The 20704-nt window shown below is 34.8% G+C and overlaps 1 protein-coding gene across 6 annotated transcripts in view; it reads right to left on the bottom strand.

The window, feature by feature from the left end:
• The window catches only part of rnf157 (ring finger protein 157), a 40713-nt gene that overhangs the window by 15400 nt on the left and 4609 nt on the right, over positions 1-20704 (bottom strand). For 3 of the 6 annotated variants that reach the window (XM_087276551.1, XM_087276549.1, XM_087276553.1), the window contains exons 2-13: positions 18630-18748; positions 15722-15810; positions 12378-12524; positions 12102-12219; positions 11871-11937; positions 11737-11780; positions 9167-9214; positions 8662-8733; positions 8290-8449; positions 5857-5969; positions 4204-4439; positions 2140-2254 (exon numbers count right to left, since the gene is read on the bottom strand). In XM_087276551.1, the coding sequence (XP_087132677.1) occupies positions 2140-2254; positions 4204-4439; positions 5857-5969; positions 8290-8449; positions 8662-8733; positions 9167-9214; positions 11737-11780; positions 11871-11937; positions 12102-12219; positions 12378-12524; positions 15722-15810; positions 18630-18748 (1328 nt within the window). The remainder of the gene's footprint in view (positions 1-2139; positions 2255-4203; positions 4440-5856; positions 5970-8289; positions 8450-8661; positions 8734-9166; positions 9215-11736; positions 11781-11870; positions 11938-12101; positions 12220-12377; positions 12525-15721; positions 15811-18629; positions 18749-20704) is intronic. The other 3 variants (XM_087276552.1, XM_087276550.1, XM_087276554.1) reach the window with 1 other exon arrangement.

Below are 20704 nucleotides of genomic sequence, written 5' to 3'. Positions count from 1 at the left end.
GCTTTCACTAGTATGGCTATAAATGTCATGTAAAATGGCATTCAAACTCACATTGTTATCATTTAACACTGTAAAAGCACATGAGGTGTACCTGAGGTGATCATTGTCAGTGTATCCTGTTGTTCAGCTGCAAGAATATGAAGCCGTTTCTAAAGTATAAATTTGAGGTGTTGGATAGAACAAAAACTCCTTTTAATTTGGAAAATATTCCTTCTATCATGTGTCGTTGCTTTTACATAGAACACGACTTAAATCAGCCTTTAGGCTCAATGGTCACTTGCTTCTGTTGGTCCTCAATCTGTGTTTGCATGTGCTTTGATCCAGGAACCCAAAACCCAATTCAACTACTGGATGTCAAACTTGCATACTGCACCAACCCAAACACATCTGATTCAGATCATTAGCAGAGACTGAAAGATCTTGCTGTGTCGCAATTTGGATACTATCCATCCTAAATAGTATTCAAAAATAGAATTTGTATGCCCCGAACTGTAGTATGTTGAAAAGAGGATTCCAAAGTTTCCCACATAGTCTACTATTTCCGGTAGAAATTCGAAGAGTAGAACTGTCGTTAGTCTAACCCAGGGGTCTCAAACTCAATTTACCGGGGGGCCGCAGGAGGCAAAGTCTGGGTGAGGCTGGGCCGCATAAGGGATTTCACAAAAAAAAAAAGTCCTCAAATGTCATTATTAAAAGTTTTAGTTATTTCTTCTGAACATGAAGTGTCCTGAACATTAATAGAACATTGATTGAAGATTATGAACAGTTCTTCTGAACATGGCATCTTTTGCCTACTTCTTGCTGCCAGAGACTTGACAGCGCTTCTTCTCACAAATCTGAACCACATTTGGCTTTAGAGCGGAAGCAGTTGAGACCCTCAGTATGGCTTGAAGATGATCATCATTAAGTCTAGACCTGTACTTTGACTTATTGAAGTCCTGGGAAAAAAGTGAGGGAACTCACTCAAAACTTTCATTCCCTCACCTAAAAAAAGGCGTATATATGTATAAATAAAACACCCCCACCCCACTCCAGTCACATCTGTCTGTACCAGTCAGTATCTACCTATAATATATATAAGATGCAGGGCAGGCACGTGCACACATAGGGCTCAACCTGTGCAGTGCACATGCCCTTTTTAGTCTTGCATAGAAAGTGCCCTTCCAAAATGATCAAAAGTGCCCCCGCGACGCGACACACCCTCGGTCCCGCCCTTCAGTAGGCGCGCGATAACACCGCTCTTGAGTACGCGCGCGACAACACAGCTGATGAGAACGCGCGCGACAACACGGCGGGCGGGGAATGCCAGTGACCGCTATGTACGGATAGAATCAGCGGAGCGGGGAGCGCTCCCTCTCCCCGCTCCGCTGATTCTGTCAGTGTACAGCGGTCGGCGCGGGCCACAAAATATTGCACTGAGGGCCGCAAATGGCCCGCGGGCCGCCAGTTTGAAACCCCTGGTCTAACCGCTAATATTGCCCACAAAACATTGCACATTGGATGTGAATTTGTATGTCCCAAAATTTACATCCTCTTGTTACATACTCAAAAGTCTTCACAAAAAAGTACATACTTTTAGGACACCGTATAAGTATGCAAATTGGGACGCAGCACTGTAATGGGTGTGACAGACAATGGAAACATCCAAAACATGCAGTGTTGGTGGTCCTCCAGGAACATGGTTGAGAAACACTGGTTTAAGACATAGTTAAAAGATATAAAAGTATAAAACGACAAAGAATTTATATTTTATGGTTGCTCTGTGATCCTTAAATAGTCTCTTTTAATATGTGATAAAATATTTTTTGTTTTAAATATGTATTTGTGTGTAAAATATTGTTACACTAAATTATTTTACTGGGTGTGCTCAATAGCACATAATAGAAATGTATAATAGTCATTACTTTTTACTCAGAAAAATATACTGGGCACTTCCTTATTTACAAAAAAAAAAAAAAACAGTATATCACATTTTTTTTTTTTTGTCTTGATGCATTAAAAGCACATTTTGTAAATGTAATAATAATTCCAATCATGGTCAGCATAAGAGACTTCTTTCATGCCTTAAAAACAAATATGACAATAAAACAGAAAAAGCTCAAGATAAATGCATAAACACTATCAGGCTACTCGAGATACCTGTACCTCTTGTTGTTCTACATGTAGTTTTCTCCTGCATGTTTGCGCTTCAGATTCGCTGCATGACTTCTCATCCTCCTCCTCAGGCAGAACTGATGAATTCTGGGAGACGGATCTAGGGAGGTTTTAGAATACATGATTAGCACCGACTCGCTCATCTGTTTGACTCCTCAGCTTATAATTGAACCTTCAAGAAAATATGTAAAGTGACAGTTCTAATAACATCCAGCAAATGTTCTGGAGACTTTATTTAAAAGCTTTGTAGAGTAACACTGAAACACACGATAAAGAGTCAGATTGGTCCAAAAAAATGTGGAATTGTATTGCTTTAAAATATTTAATTTTAAACTCTTATTTTTTTAAGTTAGAACAAGGGTCACCAATCTCGGTCCTGGAGGGCCAGTGTGCCTGCAGGGTTTACCTCCAACTTGCTTCATTACACCTGCCAGGATGGTTCAAGTATACCAAGTAAGAGCATGATTAGCTTGTTCAGGTGTGTTTGATGAGGGCTGGAGCTAAAATCTGCAGGACACCGGCCCTCCAGGGTTTGGTGACCAAGTTTGGTGACCACTGAGTTAGAAGAACTTAATTTAATTTTGCTCTACTATGCTTTTGATGTGGGGTATAATACAGGTGTGTCTCTAACTAACACCCTATTCATCACAGTTAATAACAATTTAATTCAAATTGTTAATAAACAAAAAGTTTAGTTTGTTTGCTTAAATATCACATAAACACCCTCTGAGACATCTTTATTGTGAGGTGCTGGCAATAGTGTTTTAGCAAACGTGTTAATGCAACTATCAAAGAGACTATGGGCCCTATCATACATCTGGCACAATAAGGTGCAATAAGGCGTGTTTGCAACTGTTTGCCCCGACGTGTTGCTGTTTTCAGACCAGCACAACCTTAATTTTTCCTCCTCTAATCGGCCTGTTCTTTCACTTTCTCTTTCTCTCTTTCGTGGATAAGGAAACAGTGCTGTACACTCCACTGAAGACATCCATTAACCTACATAATTCATTTCGTTTGTTAAGTGCAAAGATTTGTTCCAAAACTATTTCTAAATTCAGTTCTAATTTCCAGCAAAGGAATACATTAACAATGATGTGTGTGGTCAAAAAACCAAGAGTTATATCCAAATACACATGCTGTGCCCCATTTGGTCCAAAACCTTACAGGTGGACAAATCTAAGCTTGTATTTAATAAAACAAATTTAAATATGCATATAATAAATACTACTACTGAAAAATAATAACATTATACAAAAGCAAATTGACGTGAATAAACTAAAAAAAGCCATGGAGGCAGTGATTTTTACATTTTTGTAGAAAGTAATTATTTTTGTAAAATTTTACTTTGATTCTTTTTCATTTGTAAAGATATGTGTGTATTGCTGTACATCCTGTGTGTATTAAGGAATGTGTGAGCAAGGTACACAACTAATGCATTTTGTGCTGAACTTTAGACCTGCTTTTAGCCGGTCTTTTTTAGTTCCTCAAAATAGCAACAAGCCAACAATGTGCCTTAACACACCTCCTTTCTTGACTGGAACAAAAGTGTCTAGTCCACAAAGTGGTGCAAATGGATTTGCTATTTAAACAACGTGGCGGAAAACAGGAAAATTAGGGTTGCACTGGTCTGAAAATAGCAACAAGTCTTGGCAAACACGTCTTGCGCCTTGTTGCGTAAGGTGTGTGATGGGGCCCATAGACTTTGCATCTAGATTGTTAAAATAGAGCCCATAATTTGATTTTAGGTGTGGATCCCCAGATATCTGATATAGCAATATATGCAATCCTCTGCCTAAACACAGCCTCCACTCTGCACCTAAAATAAAATGAAAAATTTCTACGCTAAAAAAAAATCCTAACATAACAGTAAATCCCTACATAGGACAAAATTAAAGAGAAATGTGCAAAGTATTCATTATAAAGTAGTCATTTTATATTTTATATTTTGCTTTGATTAGGTGCAATGTTCTTTTCTAATATTTGAGTGATATTAGCTTCTTTTATTTGATCTATTTTAATTGTTTCATTCTACAGCACCCTTCAACTCACTTTGAGCCACTTTTCTTGTGTTTCACAGTCTGGTTGGGGTTGACAGAATGATCTAGTGGAGAGAGGGAGCGCACGGGCGTGTGGTGGCTCTCACTGCCAAATGTGGGCACGGATCCAGAAACATGGCCCCTGGTGAGGCCCTGAAGTGGAGGAGCAGATGGCGACGGGTTCAGGGGCCCATTCAAGGCCTCCAACAGGGACACAGCTTCGTAGCCTGGTGGGATGTGCTCTGACGCCTGCAGTAAACACACATGTGGCTATTCAGAACTGAAAGCATAACAATATTTGTACTTTTAGTATGGTGCAGACAGATGGTTTGTGTGTTTCTGCATTAAACTGTGCTTAATTTATATCAGGCAATGTTCGAATACTATAGTTCACCCAAAAATGTAAATTTGCTGCATTTTTATAAGGTCATACAAGATGTAGGTGGCTTTTTTCAGGAGAACATTGGTACTCAAAAGGTCATGATCCACACTCATTGAATAATACCATTACTTTACATTCTTCGGAGATATAAAACACAATTTTTTTGGCTCAATGCCTTCCTCAGTTCCTTCCCAGAAGACACACAACATCATGAGACAATAATATTATTATTTAGATCAGGGATCACCAAACTTGTTCTTGGAGGGCGTGTGTCCTTCAGATTTTAGCTCCAATCCTAATCAAACACACCTGAACAAGCTAATCAAGGTTTTACTAGGTATACTTGAAACACCCAGGCAGGTGTGTTGAGGCAAGTTGGAGCTAAACGCTGCAGGGCACCGGACCTCCAGGACTGGTGACCCCTGATTTAGATCATGACGTCAGGTGACCAAAATTCAATGTCTAGCCAGCATCTAAGGACAACATTATTTTGACGCCCAATAACGACATCAAATTTACGTTAATATTTTGTTGATTTTAGATTGCATTGGAAAGTGACCAAAATCCAATGTCTGATAGATGTCATAGTGGTAACGTCCACATATTGTTAAGGTGTAATATGATTAGACTTTGAAATTTGGTTGATTTTAGGTTGATTTTAGGTTGGACTTTGACACTGGCCTGACGTTGGGTTCTGATGTCAACCCAATTTTTATATCCAAACAACATCCAACATCCATCATGTTGACGTCCTGTGCCTGCAGGGTTAAGTTCACACTCTGAGGAAGGCGTTGAGCTGAAACAATTGAGTTTTATAACTAAGAATGTAAAATAAAGAAATTAAACAAGGAGTGTGAATCATGACCTTTTGAGCACCACATCAAAATAATGCAACAGCACAGTGCACACTTCACTATTGATCTGGAATAGAACATGAGTAAAAATATATATTTTCAGATGAAATCGTGGTCGTGAGTGACTCCTATATGATTTACATTTAATGGATACTTGCACTTTGAGAGTTAAAGTAAACATTAAAAAATAAAAAGCATCTACCACTCTGGTGGCATAAGGGTGAGTAAAATAACTGCAAATAAAAATGTTAAGGTGAATTGTTGCTTTAAATTATTAAAGTGTACAGTCCTAACAAACTTTTGTGTGCACGCAAAAATCAACTGCTCTAGCACATTTGGTTGTTTGACATAATTAATGGGATAATATGTATTTTATTTGGCTATAATACGTTTGCTATGAGTAGAACATTGTATGATCTCTGTGAATTACCGAGTGCTCCTCTGAATCTGACGTCTGTGAGGTGATGACAGGGTTAAATCCAGTAGGTGTAAGTGGGCTCAGTTTTTTCCTCATCGCTCGGATTTGAAGAAGGGCACGAAATGCTATGGAGAAAAATGAAGACATTTTAAATGAACAAAATATTTCAACATAAACAATACAAATTTTTCAACAAACAAAATATTGTAAATAAAGGGCCGCTACCACCAAAGATGATGACATAAAAAGTAATCAGAAAATCATTCAACGTTTAAAAGAATAAATGAGTCCCACTGCAATTGTAATGCTAGAAATTAACAATACTATTGGAATCCCTTTCAAAAGCTTCATTCTTTCATTCTGTGTAGTCCCTTATGTATCAAGGGTCACCACAGCGGAATGAACCATTAACTATTCTTGCATATGTTTTACATAGTGCATGCCCCTCCAGCCACAACCCAGTACTGGGAAACACCCATAAGCTCTCTCATTCACACACAAACTCATACACTACGACTGATTTTGTTTATTCACCTATACCGCATGTCTTTGGAATCTGGGGGAAAACTGAATACTTGAAAAGAATCTTGCGCAAACACAGGGAGAACATGCAAACTCCACACAGAAATATCAACTGGCCCAGGGACTCGAACCAGCGACCCTCTTGCTCTGAGGTGACAGTGCTAACCACTGAGCCATCGTGCCACCCCACACACATGTTTCAAATAGACAGAATATTATTATACACTATTGTGGATTCGCAGTTAATGCTCTAGCTATTTTTAATGATCAATATTGTTGTGAACGGACTTTAAAGGGATAGTTCACCCAAAAATAAATATTTGTTGTTAATTTGCTGTTGATTACAATAAAGAAGATTTTTAGCCGAAACTATAGTTCTTGTGAATCATAAAATGCAAGTAATTGGCTACTGGCACTTTAAAATTCAAAGAAAAGTATTCAGGCAAAGCTAAATAATATGATACATTGAGGACTTATTAAGCAAATCTGTTGGTAAGTGCAATAAAATGAGCACTGTTTGTAATAATATTACCTTTAATCTTAAAGCTTCTGGTCAAGCAACAACAAATATGCAGACACTAACTAACAGATTTGTTTATAACATTTTTATATAAGTTGCAAGTTACAGAAACATTAAACAAGTAAATTGTCTGTATATTGTTTTAGTAGTAGTAGTGGTAGTAGTAGTAGTAGTAGTAGTAGTAGTAGTAGTAGTAGTAGTAATAGTAGTAAACGTTATTGATCTTGACAGGAAATTTGTTGTGGGCATCACCATATTGCTGCAGACATACCATAAAAACAAATAATAAAAACAATACAAAACACAATAGTGACAATAATTATAATGCTAATTAAGTTAAACTCTTAAACTCTTAAACTGAAACAGGTAAAATGGATTTCCTCAGTTTAACTTTTATTTAGGAACTCTATATCTCCTACCAGAGGGAAACAATCCATAATGTAGAAACAAAAAATGAGTTGGACCATTCAGAATTCTTTCCTCCTGATTAAGGACACAATTCTCATGTAACACTTAGAGGTGTTAGACTTTTAAAGTGTCAGTTGCTGTTGAAATAAATTTTATAAATCACCACAGTTAAAGTTCCAATTTCAGCTAAGCCATATAGAGGTCTGATATATGATATACATACAGTATATATACATACATACATACATACAGTGCTCAGCATATATGAGTACACCCCCCACAAAACCTATATTTAAATTAATATTTTCTATAGGATGCTTTACAATATCATATTTGTGCATATACATTAGTTTAGTCAGTACTCAAGCCAAATGTGTAGCCTAAATTGATATGATGGGGAAAAATATTAAAGAATTTTAAAAAATAGCAAAAATTAAGAGAAACACAAAATAAATAAATTTTGTTGAAATGTTGTAGTTTGTATGTTCTTTTTTTTTGGCAATTTTTTGCATGAATTTAATTGTATTATCTTTCCATTTCTAAAGATGTTCTATGACAATTTTTTTTTTTGTAATTCTTATGGTTGAAAAAAATATACATGTAAATAGTTATTTTTGCAATATTTTGAAATAAATGTTTCATATATGACATATATTTTATATATCTGAAATCCAAATATGAACTTGTATATCATATATGTAATTATCCTATATTTATATCTCTTTATTATTCATATCTATATTAGATTGCTATATGCGAAAATTCTGTTAATGTTCAACTGAATAAAAAGCTGTATAGAGTAAATAAACATCGAATTTTCATGTTTAGCTGAAATACCCTTATAAGTTCAGTATTTTATTCAATGTAATCCACTACCGCATTCAAGAATGAAACACCACAAACACAAATATCATCTGAGGTGTGTTATATTTTGATAATAATCTCAATCAAAGAGAGTCCTGCACAATGAGAGTGGTACAGGGGTTGGTTCTTACGCAGTCGACAGATGGGGCAACAGTTGGCCTGGTAGCGCAGCGTGTCTGCACAGGCGTTGCACAGGCACAGGTGTCTGCAGGGCAGGATCAGTGTGTCCCGCACGTCCGACAAACACACCACACATTCAGCGCTGTTGTCACTAATCTCATCTTCAGCAACCTGTAAACACCAGTGAGTCATTTTCATACCAATTAATGAATGAAAGCTTAAGACTGACAGATGTCGTCTTTTTTTAAATTAATATGGAGCGATTTATGAGTAGTCACAACAACCAAACACTGTATGCAGTTACTATACTGATGCTTTTTTGTTATATAAATGATTCCACTATTTGCACTGATGTCTTTTTGTGAAGGTGGATGATGACTTGCCTTTGATTCTTGACTGTTGTATTTATTCTCTATGCCATAGATCTCTTGCAGCAGGTAACTGACTCCATCCACCTAAGAGAATAGCACACTGAGCTTAAGAGGTTTATTGAACATTTGCCACTTAGCAGAGCCAAATGAGACATTTATATTGCAAAAGCCACCTGATTTTGGCTGACCTTTTGTTTTAATGGTTACTTTTTATATATAAAGGCTCATTCAAACTAAAATAGATAACTACAAAGGCACTTACACACAATGACATCCTGGATTTTTGGGGGGTGCTACTTTAAATGTTAGTGCTTATTAGAGCAGGATTAATTTTAAAGGCTATTTTATTGATTATCAGCAGAAATTAAATTCTGAAAGTGATTGTAATGATTATTTTTTCCATGCAGTTAACATTATAGTTGTGGTGTGCTGATACTTAGAACTACATCTTTACCATTATAATTACCCTTGCTGCTAATGGGGTATAAAAAGTGTTATATAAATAGTAAGCACTTACCACTTGTTTCTGCTTTAGAGGTTTCACGCAGTAACTTCCATCCATATGCTGAAAGAAAAACACAGCAGCTCTTTAAACCATCAGTTGAAACAGTACATTTAGTTTTTTTAAGTGCTGGTTTTAAAAAACACCAGAAATATTATTTAATTCAGCCGAATTACTGAAACATTGCAATTTTTCACCATCATGACAGTACCAAACCCCAAATCTTTGAACAGTAGGAATGTATTTTTATATCTATGAGCAATATCACACGAGTAGCAGTGCGATATGGCTGTATATCATTTTATTTATATTTACATTCAGAATAGATTTTAAAGTATTATTACTGGTCTATAAATCACTAAATGGCCTAGGACCTAAATACATCACAGATATGCTCACTGAATACAAACCTAACAGACCACTCAGATCATTAGGATCATATAAACTAGAAGTTCCAAGAGTTCAGTCAAAGCAGGGTGAATCGGCTTTTAGCCACTATGCCCCTCGCTGCTGGAATCAGCTTCCAGAAATGATCAGATGTGCTCCAACATTAGGCACATTCAAATCAAGACTGAAAACAAATCTGTTTAGCTGTGCCTTTACTGAATGAGCACTGTGCTGCGTCCGACAGATTGCACTATCATGTTTTTCTCTTCTTCTTCATTCTTTTATATCACATTTTACCTGTTTTTATGTTTTGTTTTGTTTTTACGCATTTTTATTATTTGTTTTTATTTTTATTTTACTTGTTTCTTTTATTCTTGTTTATGTAAAGCACTTTGAATTGCCATTGTGTATGAAATGTGCTATATAAATAAACTTGCCTTGCCTTGCCTTATTATTAAAAATACTTTTATTCTAGCCAAAATAAAGCAAATCAAACTTTCTCCAGAAGAAAAAAAATTATAGGAAATAATGTGGAAAATTCCTTGCTCTTTTAAACATCATTTGGGAATTTTTTTTTTTTTTTAAGTTTAAAAAAAATCACAAGAGGGCGATTAATTGTGACTTCAAATGCACTGTAAAAAATTTAAAAGTTAAAATAATTTTTGGGTTAGTTTAGCAAAAATCAGGAAAAACGTTTGTACAAGTACATTAACGCCTTAACTTAACCTTAATCAAACTTTTCTTCACTGAGTTAAAAAGATTAGAGGCAACTTGTTATTTTAAGTTGAGTTAAACTCAGACCTCCTCACTTTAAAAAATAAAGATTGCAGTATTTCAACCCTAACAACAATGTCAAAAATAATAGTAACACCAATAATAAAATTAATGTAATTATTATTAACAACAACAACAACAACATCAACAAAATACTACTGCAATAATGCTAACGTAATTTAAAGTTGTTATTCATTTGTAATTTATTTTGTTTTTTTGGGATGGGGGGCAAAGCTGCAGAAATACTTTTAATATGAATTTTCATCTCACATTTACCTAGTTCGATGTACAAAAAGAAACGTTTAGCACATGTGGACTGTTAACTTTAATTTAACTGTTATTTAAATATAGAAGGTTTTTTTTCCTTTAAAAATTTAAATGACAATTTAAATGCCTACAAAGATCAAAAATAAATTGTACTTTCAAAACAACTACCCAAATGACAAATCAAGTGCTCAAATGATCTGAAAATAAATCAAATTGCATTCTCAAATGAGAAAGCAAATGTTTTTGATTTTTAATTTGCATCATCAACTCAGCAAAATCCTGTAATAATTAAATGACAACTCAAATGCTCACACTATAAAGCTGTGGTCACACTGCACTTTTCTTCCCATAGACGCAAATACACATGCGAATGCGGTAGACCGGAAACACAAGCTCGTGCGACAAGTTTCGCAGTTTGCTGCTTTGGTAAGTTTAAGCTTGGTGAACTTTGACCTGCGAAATTGCATCACATGACTGCCTGAGACCAATCGAAGATCAAAACATGACCTCTCTGGAGAGAAATTTAAAACATAGAGCAATCGCTCGCTTTTTTTAATGTTTCATCGTCTTGTTTAATCATGGCCCTTTTCGCAGCGCCGTACAACAGAATTTCACATGCGCAAACTCTAGTGTGATTGCAGCATTATTCAAATGGAGTAACCAATTCTCCTGACACACACAGCCGGAAGATCATGATGGACTGATTATTAGGACTAAAAAGACACCTCATTCACCCAGACTCTTTGTTGAGTCTTGTTTTTCACTGTGAAGCATTACGAAGCATTTTCCCTGTTTGTCCTGCCATGTTTTTATCCTTTTCTTGTTTGCCGTTATTGTTGTTTGCCTCCTGTCCTGTTTCTTATTCTGTGCCTAATAAATGTTTTGTTACATTTGTCTCTGTTTTATTTATTTGTTGTTTTTTTTTTAAATTGAACTAGGTTTGTTTGTTGGGATAATGTTGTATTTTTTTTAGTACCAATTCCCAAAAGAGTTTTTTTGTTCACTAAACTTTAGACATTTTAGGTCAGTGCAACTGATGTTTTCAAAAGTTGAGTAAACAAGAAAAAGCTAAAGGAAACAAGGATTATGTTTTTTTGTTGTTGTATACTGGCTTAACATTTTAACAGTGTGTATAAATTATTCAACAAAAAACATACCTTCTCAAAGGTTGCAAGAAGAACATGTGAGTGTCCCAAGTGTTCTGCACAAAAACATGATCCAAAATGTTTTCAGATATTTCCATAACATACATATACATTTATATATATATATTGTATTACATCCAACTCACCATCTCCCTCATCCACTACTGCTTGTACAACCATCGGATAGATGTCCTTATCCATGTCAAAAAGTAGCTGTGTAATAATAAGCCACAACACCAGGTTTAACCAAGGACACAAATTATGAACAGCTCTATGATTTCTCTAATGACACAAATTAGACTGATTTAATCTGACATTTTTTTAAGCTCTCTCCAGCAAAATGCACAAACACTCAGGACAGAGCTAGCAGATGTTACCTCGTCCTCTGCCCACTCTGATAAGTTGACATAATGAGAGGGCAGACAGAACTGTTGGCAGACGCCGCGTTTAAAATGTACCGTCTCTGACTGCAGAGAGCTGTCCTGCGGCAAATATCTGTCAACAACACACAATGAACAGAGCCATATAAAAACACACAAGCTTTGATGTCATTTTCCGACTAGATATCCTTTCAGAACAACTGGTAAAGACTGAAGTGTTTTATAATTAATAAATAATCAAAAAGCAACAGTCAGAGTGTGTCTAATGCTTACATTGGCACACCATTGTGAAACTCTTCAATGGCTTGGTAATATATAGTGATGGCAACTTGTGTGTCGGCATCAAAGGTAAACTCAATGTTGTAGCAGCTGTGGCTTTTCCCAACTTCCTGTCCAGGCAGCTTCATGTCTTCACTACATCTGTAGACAAAAAATAACTTTACTGAATGTCTGTTGCTGAAAGATTTGAGTAAAAATGGGCATAATGAACACATGGCAATGGAGACATATTTTATATTTAAAATCTAATATGTAAGTTTTATTTTAAAAAGTCATAATAAAAGGAATATAAAAACATCTGAATACCTCAATGTCATTCATTCATTCATTCTCCTTTGGCTTAGTCCCTTTATGCATCAGGGGTCACCACAGCGAAATGAACCGCCAACTTATCCAGCATATGTTTCACACAGCGGATGCCCTTCCAGCTGCAACCCAGCACTGGGAAAATCAATACACACTCATGCACACTCATACACTACGGCCAATTTAGTTTATTCAATTCACCTATACTGCATGTCTTTGGATTGTGGGGAAAACCAGAGCACCCCGAGGAAACTATAAATATGCTATAAATATGAAGACTACATCAACAACAAGTGACTATCAAAGGAGTATAAAAACCCTCACATATCTAAAAATGTAAATATCTGATCTTATAAAAATGTATAGGATTTATAAGAATTTCTCAAAATAACAACTGAAAATTCAGTTGAAATATACATATGAAAACAAATACTGTCTGATAAAACTCATCCTGCATAATACAGCGTTTAATCTAATTAATCTGAAATAAGATAAATAATATACAATAATAAATATAATAAATAATAATACAGTAAATACAAGTAAAAACCGAGAAACAAGTTGCAAAAAAACTTCTTTTAATTCTGTCTATTTTTATCAAAAACGTAAATTAACACATCAACGAGGACACATTTTATATTTAACACCTAATATTTGTGTTTTGTTAAGGGTAAAAGGAGCATAAAACAGCTCAATATCTCAATATCTAAAAGTAGAAATTAGTTTGTTGGCAAAAAAATCAATGAACTCAGTTGAAATAATCCTTTCCATTTTCAAACCTTTTTCTTTTGTTATAATCAACAACAAGTGACTATCAAAGGAGTATAAAACTCTCAGATATCTGAAAATCTAAATATCTGACCACAAGGAACCTAAATTTGTCGAAACAACAATTGAAAATGTAGTTAAAATATACATATAAAAATAAGTGTCTAAAAAACATCCTGTATAACACAGCTTTTAACCCTTAAAGACCGAGACAGCCGCCCGCGGCTAAAAATAAGTATTGCTCTTAAATGTTTAATAACTTTTGATCCGCTGATCCGATTCATACAATTCAAAGATTGGCATAAAGAAGAGAATCTCAGCTTTCCAGTGCTGTATCACATTACATTCGCGGACTTTCAGAGGCTCCGGAATCAGTGCGGTTACGTCATCAAAATTTGTCAACGCTGATTTGACAAAGAAACGCTCGTCACTGTGTCTCAGGACAAACCAGACATCATACATTGATGCATTGACCCTCCTCCATGCCCAGATTGGTTCAAACTCGCTATATCACAACCAATAAGCATAGGTTTCGCTTTTGTTTCTGGACCAACAAGCTTTTTGAACAACACGGAATGAGAGATAGGCATACATTTATGCGCGGCTAAATAAAACGCAAAAAAAAAGTTTTGCATGAAATAATTCTCATACTAAGTACTTTTGCATGCACAGCAGCACAGAAAGATGACAAAACAGTGACACAGCAAAGACGAACTGCTGCTCTTGCTGTTTTCAAAAGACGCAAATGAAGGTGCAGCTGTTTGTCTGCATTGCAGACAACCAAATCCAAATCCATATCCACAGACAACCATATCCATGCTGGCACATAAAACCTAAAGATGTTCCATATTGAATCTAGTTTAGTTATATAACTATTTATAGTATAGTAAATATTTATATCTATTTTTTACTGAGGATTTGCACCATGTTTATTTGGACTTTGACACATTATTTATTATTTTCTTATTTTTTTATTTGTTCATTGTAAGTGGTGTTGTTTATAGTAACTGAAAATATATTATTTGGAAAAAGTGAAATTTGCTCCACTGTTCTATTATTTTTTAACATTTTTTTCTGTTTAGTTCATTCCCAGAACTTTTGAGCAAATACGTTGTCAGTAAATAAATGCATTTTTTTCCCCCATAAAAAAACGCCTTGGAATAACATTGAAATAAATTGCTATAACTTGCTCAGGGAATTGTGGATGTTGACAAAATTTATTTTGGAAGTATAAAACATCATGGCATGTATTTCTAAAGAAAGAAAAACAAACTTCATAAGGTTTTGTTTGAAATAACTAGAAAATGCCACTTTTTTTAAAAATCGTTTCTGGAAAATTCTGGAATATTTTTGTTTTTGTTAATGTTTTTGGACCAAAAAATATTTTAGACTGGACCTTTAAATGATACAGATTGAAACTTCAGGTTCTCCTGTTTAAAATGATATATGACACTTGAGGCTGACTGCTAAAATAAAAATAAAACTGCTTTTTAAAAAAATAATAATATAGGCCCATTAGGTGCCCACAAAATACCTCTAGGTCTTTAAGGGTTAATCTAACCATATACTGTCTAAAATAATTAAACAATTTATACTAAATACAAGTAGAAACAGATAAGCATGTTCCAAAACACTGCTGTTAACATAATTAATAGGGGCGTTTACATGACACCATTTTCAACTAGAAACAGAAAACCTTTTATGTGTTTTGGTCATTCATTTACATGTCAACAGCCTTTGGAGGCTTGAAAATGCAAATCTTTGAAAACGGGTTTCAGAGTGTAAAAGTTTTTGAAAACAATACCATTATCACCTCTGTGTAAACGACAAAAACATGAGGTTGTGAAAACGGTGACATCATGCGCATGTGGATTACAGGGTCTTTAAGCATGTGCGAATATCAGACAATCAAAACTTTGCTTTTGACTGCTCAATTCACTGTATATTATTACAATCCAATCTCTTAAACATAATTTAAGCATCATTGTCACTAATGTACGCGGATATAATTTTGAAAACATTCTCATCCATGCATACAAAAATGCAACCTTAAAACCTGTTACATATTTTAAAAAGAGGCAATCCTTTTAACATGTCCCATGCAATAACATCTGAAAATCTCGATTTCTGCAATCTGTTTTTTCTCTGTGTGTGGCATTTTGCCTATAACATAAACTCAAGAAACCTATTTTTGCTGTTGCGTCAGTACAGGGAATCGCACAGTTTTTAAGATGTAGAAAAGATATTTGATATAAAAAACTCACCGCACAAGCCGCAGTGTGTCTTTCCGTATGTTGATGAGACTGCGGAGAGTCTTGACTGGCTCATGAGGAGGAGGAGCATTGTATGGAAACTACAAATCACAATACAAAAAACAATCAAGGATTAACTTATTGATGATGATAATAATAATAATGTAGGAAAAGCACTTTGTCCTGTTTTATAACCCACATCTGATAAAAAAGTGAAAGACAATCTGTCATTTTGCCCGTCTAACTAAAAATCGTCAAACTTAATTGATACATGCATTCTTCGTATACTTTTTTGTAAACTATGAATATAATGATTATTATAATTTTAATGTTTTAAATTCAAGTTTATTTGTATAGCACTTTTCACAATAATTATTGTTTTAAGGCAGCTTTACAAAAGGTGCACATTATTTTATTCCAATCAACATTAGGAAAAGTTCAGGTTAGGTATATATGTTTGTTTACAAGTGACAGATAAGTAAAAACATTTAAAATAATAAAATTTGACTTCATGGGATAATTTTTTTAATTCTAAAGGGATAATATAAAATAATAAAAAAACAACATTGTATTTTTAAGAGGTTATAAGGTGTATAAAAAACATTTGAATATATGAAAATAGAAAAATCTGACCCAATGTATTTTAAATTTGTAAATTATCCAGCAAGCACACAAAGTCATATGATGTTGATCTTTAGTTCTATTTTGATTGCAATGTCAGGTGACCAAAATTTAATGTCAATTTGCTGTTCAATACTGATGTCAGCTGACATCTAATGCTGATGCCATCTGGTGTTGATATTTGGTTGGTTTTGGGTTGTGGCATTAACTAACTAAAATCCAACATAATTTTAACATCATGCCATGACATCCATACAATGTCAAAGTCTTTAGCCGTTGATCTTTGGTTGATTTTATGTTGTGTCATGAACTAACTAAAATTCATCTTGATGTCATCTCGATTTTCATAAACAACCAAAATTCAAAGTTCGTCTGATGCTGGACTTCAAAGTCAATATTACGTCTGTGTAATGTCCGGTGCCTGCTAGGTAAGCCCAAGCCAAAATAAAAATCCCCATGATGCATTTGACAACTAAAACATCTATAAATTTTAAGTGATTATTAAAAGAAGTATACAAATACCCATTATTTAAATATCTATTATTTTTATATGTGGTCCCTGCATAAGTGAAATAAAAATGAAAAACTTTGTTGAAATATGCATTTAAATGATTTATTATTATGTAGGGAAAAGCACTTTGTCCTGTGTTGTCAGCTTAAATAACTGATACAAATATAATCTGGAAACAAGGCCAAGGTGATGCACACTGATCTCCAAACAAGCTGTTAGGCCGATGCCTCATGTGTATATGTGTGTGTTTTCTCTGGACAAATGCAATGCCCACGTGCCAGCGAGAGGCATCAAGCGTGTGTGGGTCAACACTGGGTGAGCCTGATGCCTCCCCTTCCCCCCTTCAGGCTGAATGTGGCTCTCTGTATTACTTGTGGTAAGCCGTCGCTTAAATCCACAGCATCACTAGCCTGTCTGCTTACAGACGAGTTGAGCAGCTAATGCACACAGAGTAAATAAAGGAGCCTTCATAAAAGCACACAAATATCAGGAAGAAGCTCGGGGGACATAAAGCAATATGCAGAAAGACAGCTGTACAATTACCTGTGCAACTGGGTCAGAATCACATTTGGAAACAATAAGCCAGCTAGTTGAAATAATTTTTTTCCATCAATAGGAATTTATACACTGTAAAACCCAATAGTGAACTGTTTCAAATGAAATGAGTGTAGTTAACTCAAAATTTACTGAAACTCAGTGTTAAAGGCAATGAGTTAATTAAATACATAATCACTACAACCTAAATGGATTAAGTTCACAGAAGATAAATTTTTTAACTCAAATTGTTTGTAGCAATCGATTTCCTCAACTGGTTTGAGTTGCCTAAATTCATTGGGTTTTACAGTGTATTCAGTTAACACAAATATTGCAGAGTTTAAAGATATGAGGAAAATATCCAATTGTGTTTTAAAATGTCTATGCATGTAATTACATTAATCAATATTCATTTGTGTAATATAACCTAAACAATTTACATTCATATCATATTATTTAAAATGTTGAGAACAATAACTGATCATAAATAAAAGATGAACAGAATTATATTTTAAAAATTAAATGAAAACCCTGTTAAAGCAAGCATCATATCAGCTCAAAGACTGAAAATGATGATGACAAATTTCTTTATTTATACAGGGTGATTCAAAAAGAATGTTCCGGTTTTCCCCACAAATTCCAAAAACATGGTGAATTGGGTAAGCTAAATTGCCCATAGTGTATGTGTGTGGATGAGTGTGTATGGATGTTTCCCAGAGATGGGTTGCAGCTGGAAGGGCATCCGCTGTGTAAAAGATATGTTGGATAAGTTGGCGGTTCATTCCGCTGTGGTGACCCCTGATGAATAAAGTGAGTAAGCCGAAGGAAAATGAATGAATGAATGAATGAATGTGTTTCTGTTATTTCTTTAATGTAATTTTTATATTAAATGCCTGAATTTATGTTAGTTATAAAATGTATATACTTTTTATTATAATATTTAGTAATATTTAAAAATAATTTATTTTTTTTGTAAATTTGTTATTGTGAGCAGCATATTTTTGAACGGTTATTAAAATTTTACATATATTTTTTTCTAAATATCTGTGGATTATATGTAATGTAAGAAATTATGTGGCATGAGTCATTTCGGTCACAGTTTACAAAACGAGACATGTAGTAAATGTTAGATCAAGTGTTTTCTCACACAAAGTGAGACCAATATAAACAATAAAAAAACAAAGATTTCACAATCTTCTATAATAAAGAGTAATATGTCTGGATCTAATAACAGGAATTGAACTGCAATCTTACCACTACTGGTCTGTTGCCTAGGAAGTTGAGGTCTGTGTTTTCACCAAAGAGGTAGCCTTCAGGATGAGTCGAATCAAACTTCTCTCCTCCCATTATAAAATGGCTAGCGAAATAACTTCCTGAAAAGCAAAAAGCGATCAAATGTTAGTGATAATCAAGAAATCAATGTAGATTTGTCACCCAGAATTTGAGTTTCTAAAAAAACTTATTTTGTGCATTTGCTTGATTGGGCTGTAATTAATTAAATTGCAAATTGCTGTAGAAAAGAATGCAGGCATGGTGGCTTAGTAGTTAGAACTTTTTCCTCAAAGCTAGAAGGTCACAGGTTTGTGTCCTGGCTGGACCAGTTTGCAATTCTGTGTGGAGTTTTAACATTTTGAATTGAATTAAAAACTAAATTGGTTGTATGTGTGTATGGGTGTTTCCCAGCACTGGGTTGCAGCTGGAATGGCATCAGCTGCATAAAACATATGCTGGAATAGTTATGGTTCATGCTGCTATGGCAACCCCTGATGAATAAAGGGACTAAGCCGAAGGAAAATGAATGAATAAATGAAAAACTGCACATTCAAAAAATAAAATGTTTAGTAATTGTCTGCATATCCTTTTCCTAATGAAATCAGACTGTATTTAGTCTTTATTAAGGTATTCATACTTCTTTTATCTGTTGAACACAAATTGAGATAGTTAGAGGAATGTTGGAAACCAGTGTCCATTTGTCCATAATGTCAAATTGATGTTGTACCACAATATCGCGGGACGCTTCATTTTGTATGGAAATGAAAATCTCAATGGAAATGAAATGTCAAATATCAATTTCTAATAATGTTACAGCTTGACATTGTATGGACATTCATACTATGACATCTATCAGAAGTTGAATTTTGGTTGCCTTACCTGACAAATAAATGTCAGGTAGGTCATTTCAGGTATTTGATATCTTAAGCCAATGTCATATTGATGTTGATGTTGTTTTGATCATTTTCCAACACAACCTAAAATCAACCAAATATCAACGTTCATTTGATGTCATTACTTCAAAATAACGTTATGCTTAGATACTGGCACATTGAATTTGGATCACCTAATGTCACAACCTAAATCTAACCTAATATTAACATCTTATGACATTGTGTGGCTGCTGGGTTGACTCCCACAGAAATTTTTCCTAATTTATTTACTGCTATAGAATTCAATACAAGGTAACTAACACTCTTCAAACTATATTCTCTTGTGTTCAATAGAAAAAAAAATAAAAATAAGGATCTAGAACCACTGGAGGTTGAGTAAGGCCCAATCCCAATTCTATCCCTTAGCCCCTCCCCCTACCCCTCGTTTTGTGCATGCTTGTGAAGGGGTAGCGGTGTGAGAATTCTCTTTAGCTTAGAGACGTAGGGCTAAGGCCAAGGGGTATACAACCCTTCAAACGAAGATTTTTCAGGACCACAATCGAAACCAAGGCGGTAGGAAAAATAGAATTGAGATTGGTCCTAAATGATACAGTAAGTAAATTCTCAACTTAGGGTTAACTATTCTTTAAGAGTGATGTTTGTACCCAAGACGACTGAAAGTCTCAGAAAGGAAGATGGATATCGTAGACATAAAAACCAATGGATTCAAGAAAGACAAGCTCAAGGGCAGACAGAGGATATAGGCAAGGATAAATGAACAAGTCTGAAACTGGAGCAGGAGGCAGCACGAATCAGGCACAAGTCCCAAGCTGCACATATAGAGTGTCTGGTTACTTGTGGTTAATTCATCTTCTCATCTGTCTGTCATTGTAAAACCAGCTTTGTGAGTGCCGCATTTTATAAACAAACAAGTAGATGCTACCTGAAAATAGTATACTAAAGAAAAAGGAAATGTTACCCACTATTTACTCACTCGTGAGTGTTTTAAAGGTCCAGTGAAATTAAAATGAAGTTTTTTAGATGCTAGTATCAATATGTTAGGTTTAAGGATATCTATAAGCTAGTGTGTTCCAAAACAGTGACAAATTTGCGTTTAGAAGATGTCACTTGTCACTTCCACCTAAGGTCCTGTCCACGCGAACAGATATTTTCAAAACTGCACTT

Source organism: Danio rerio, chromosome 12 (genome assembly GCF_052040795.2).
Source record: "Danio rerio strain M-AB ecotype USA chromosome 12, GRCz13ab, whole genome shotgun sequence".
Lineage (NCBI taxonomy): Eukaryota > Metazoa > Chordata > Actinopteri > Cypriniformes > Danionidae > Danio > Danio rerio.
The sequence above is the reverse complement of the archived record's forward strand: the minus strand, read 5'-3'. Positions and strand labels throughout refer to the sequence as shown.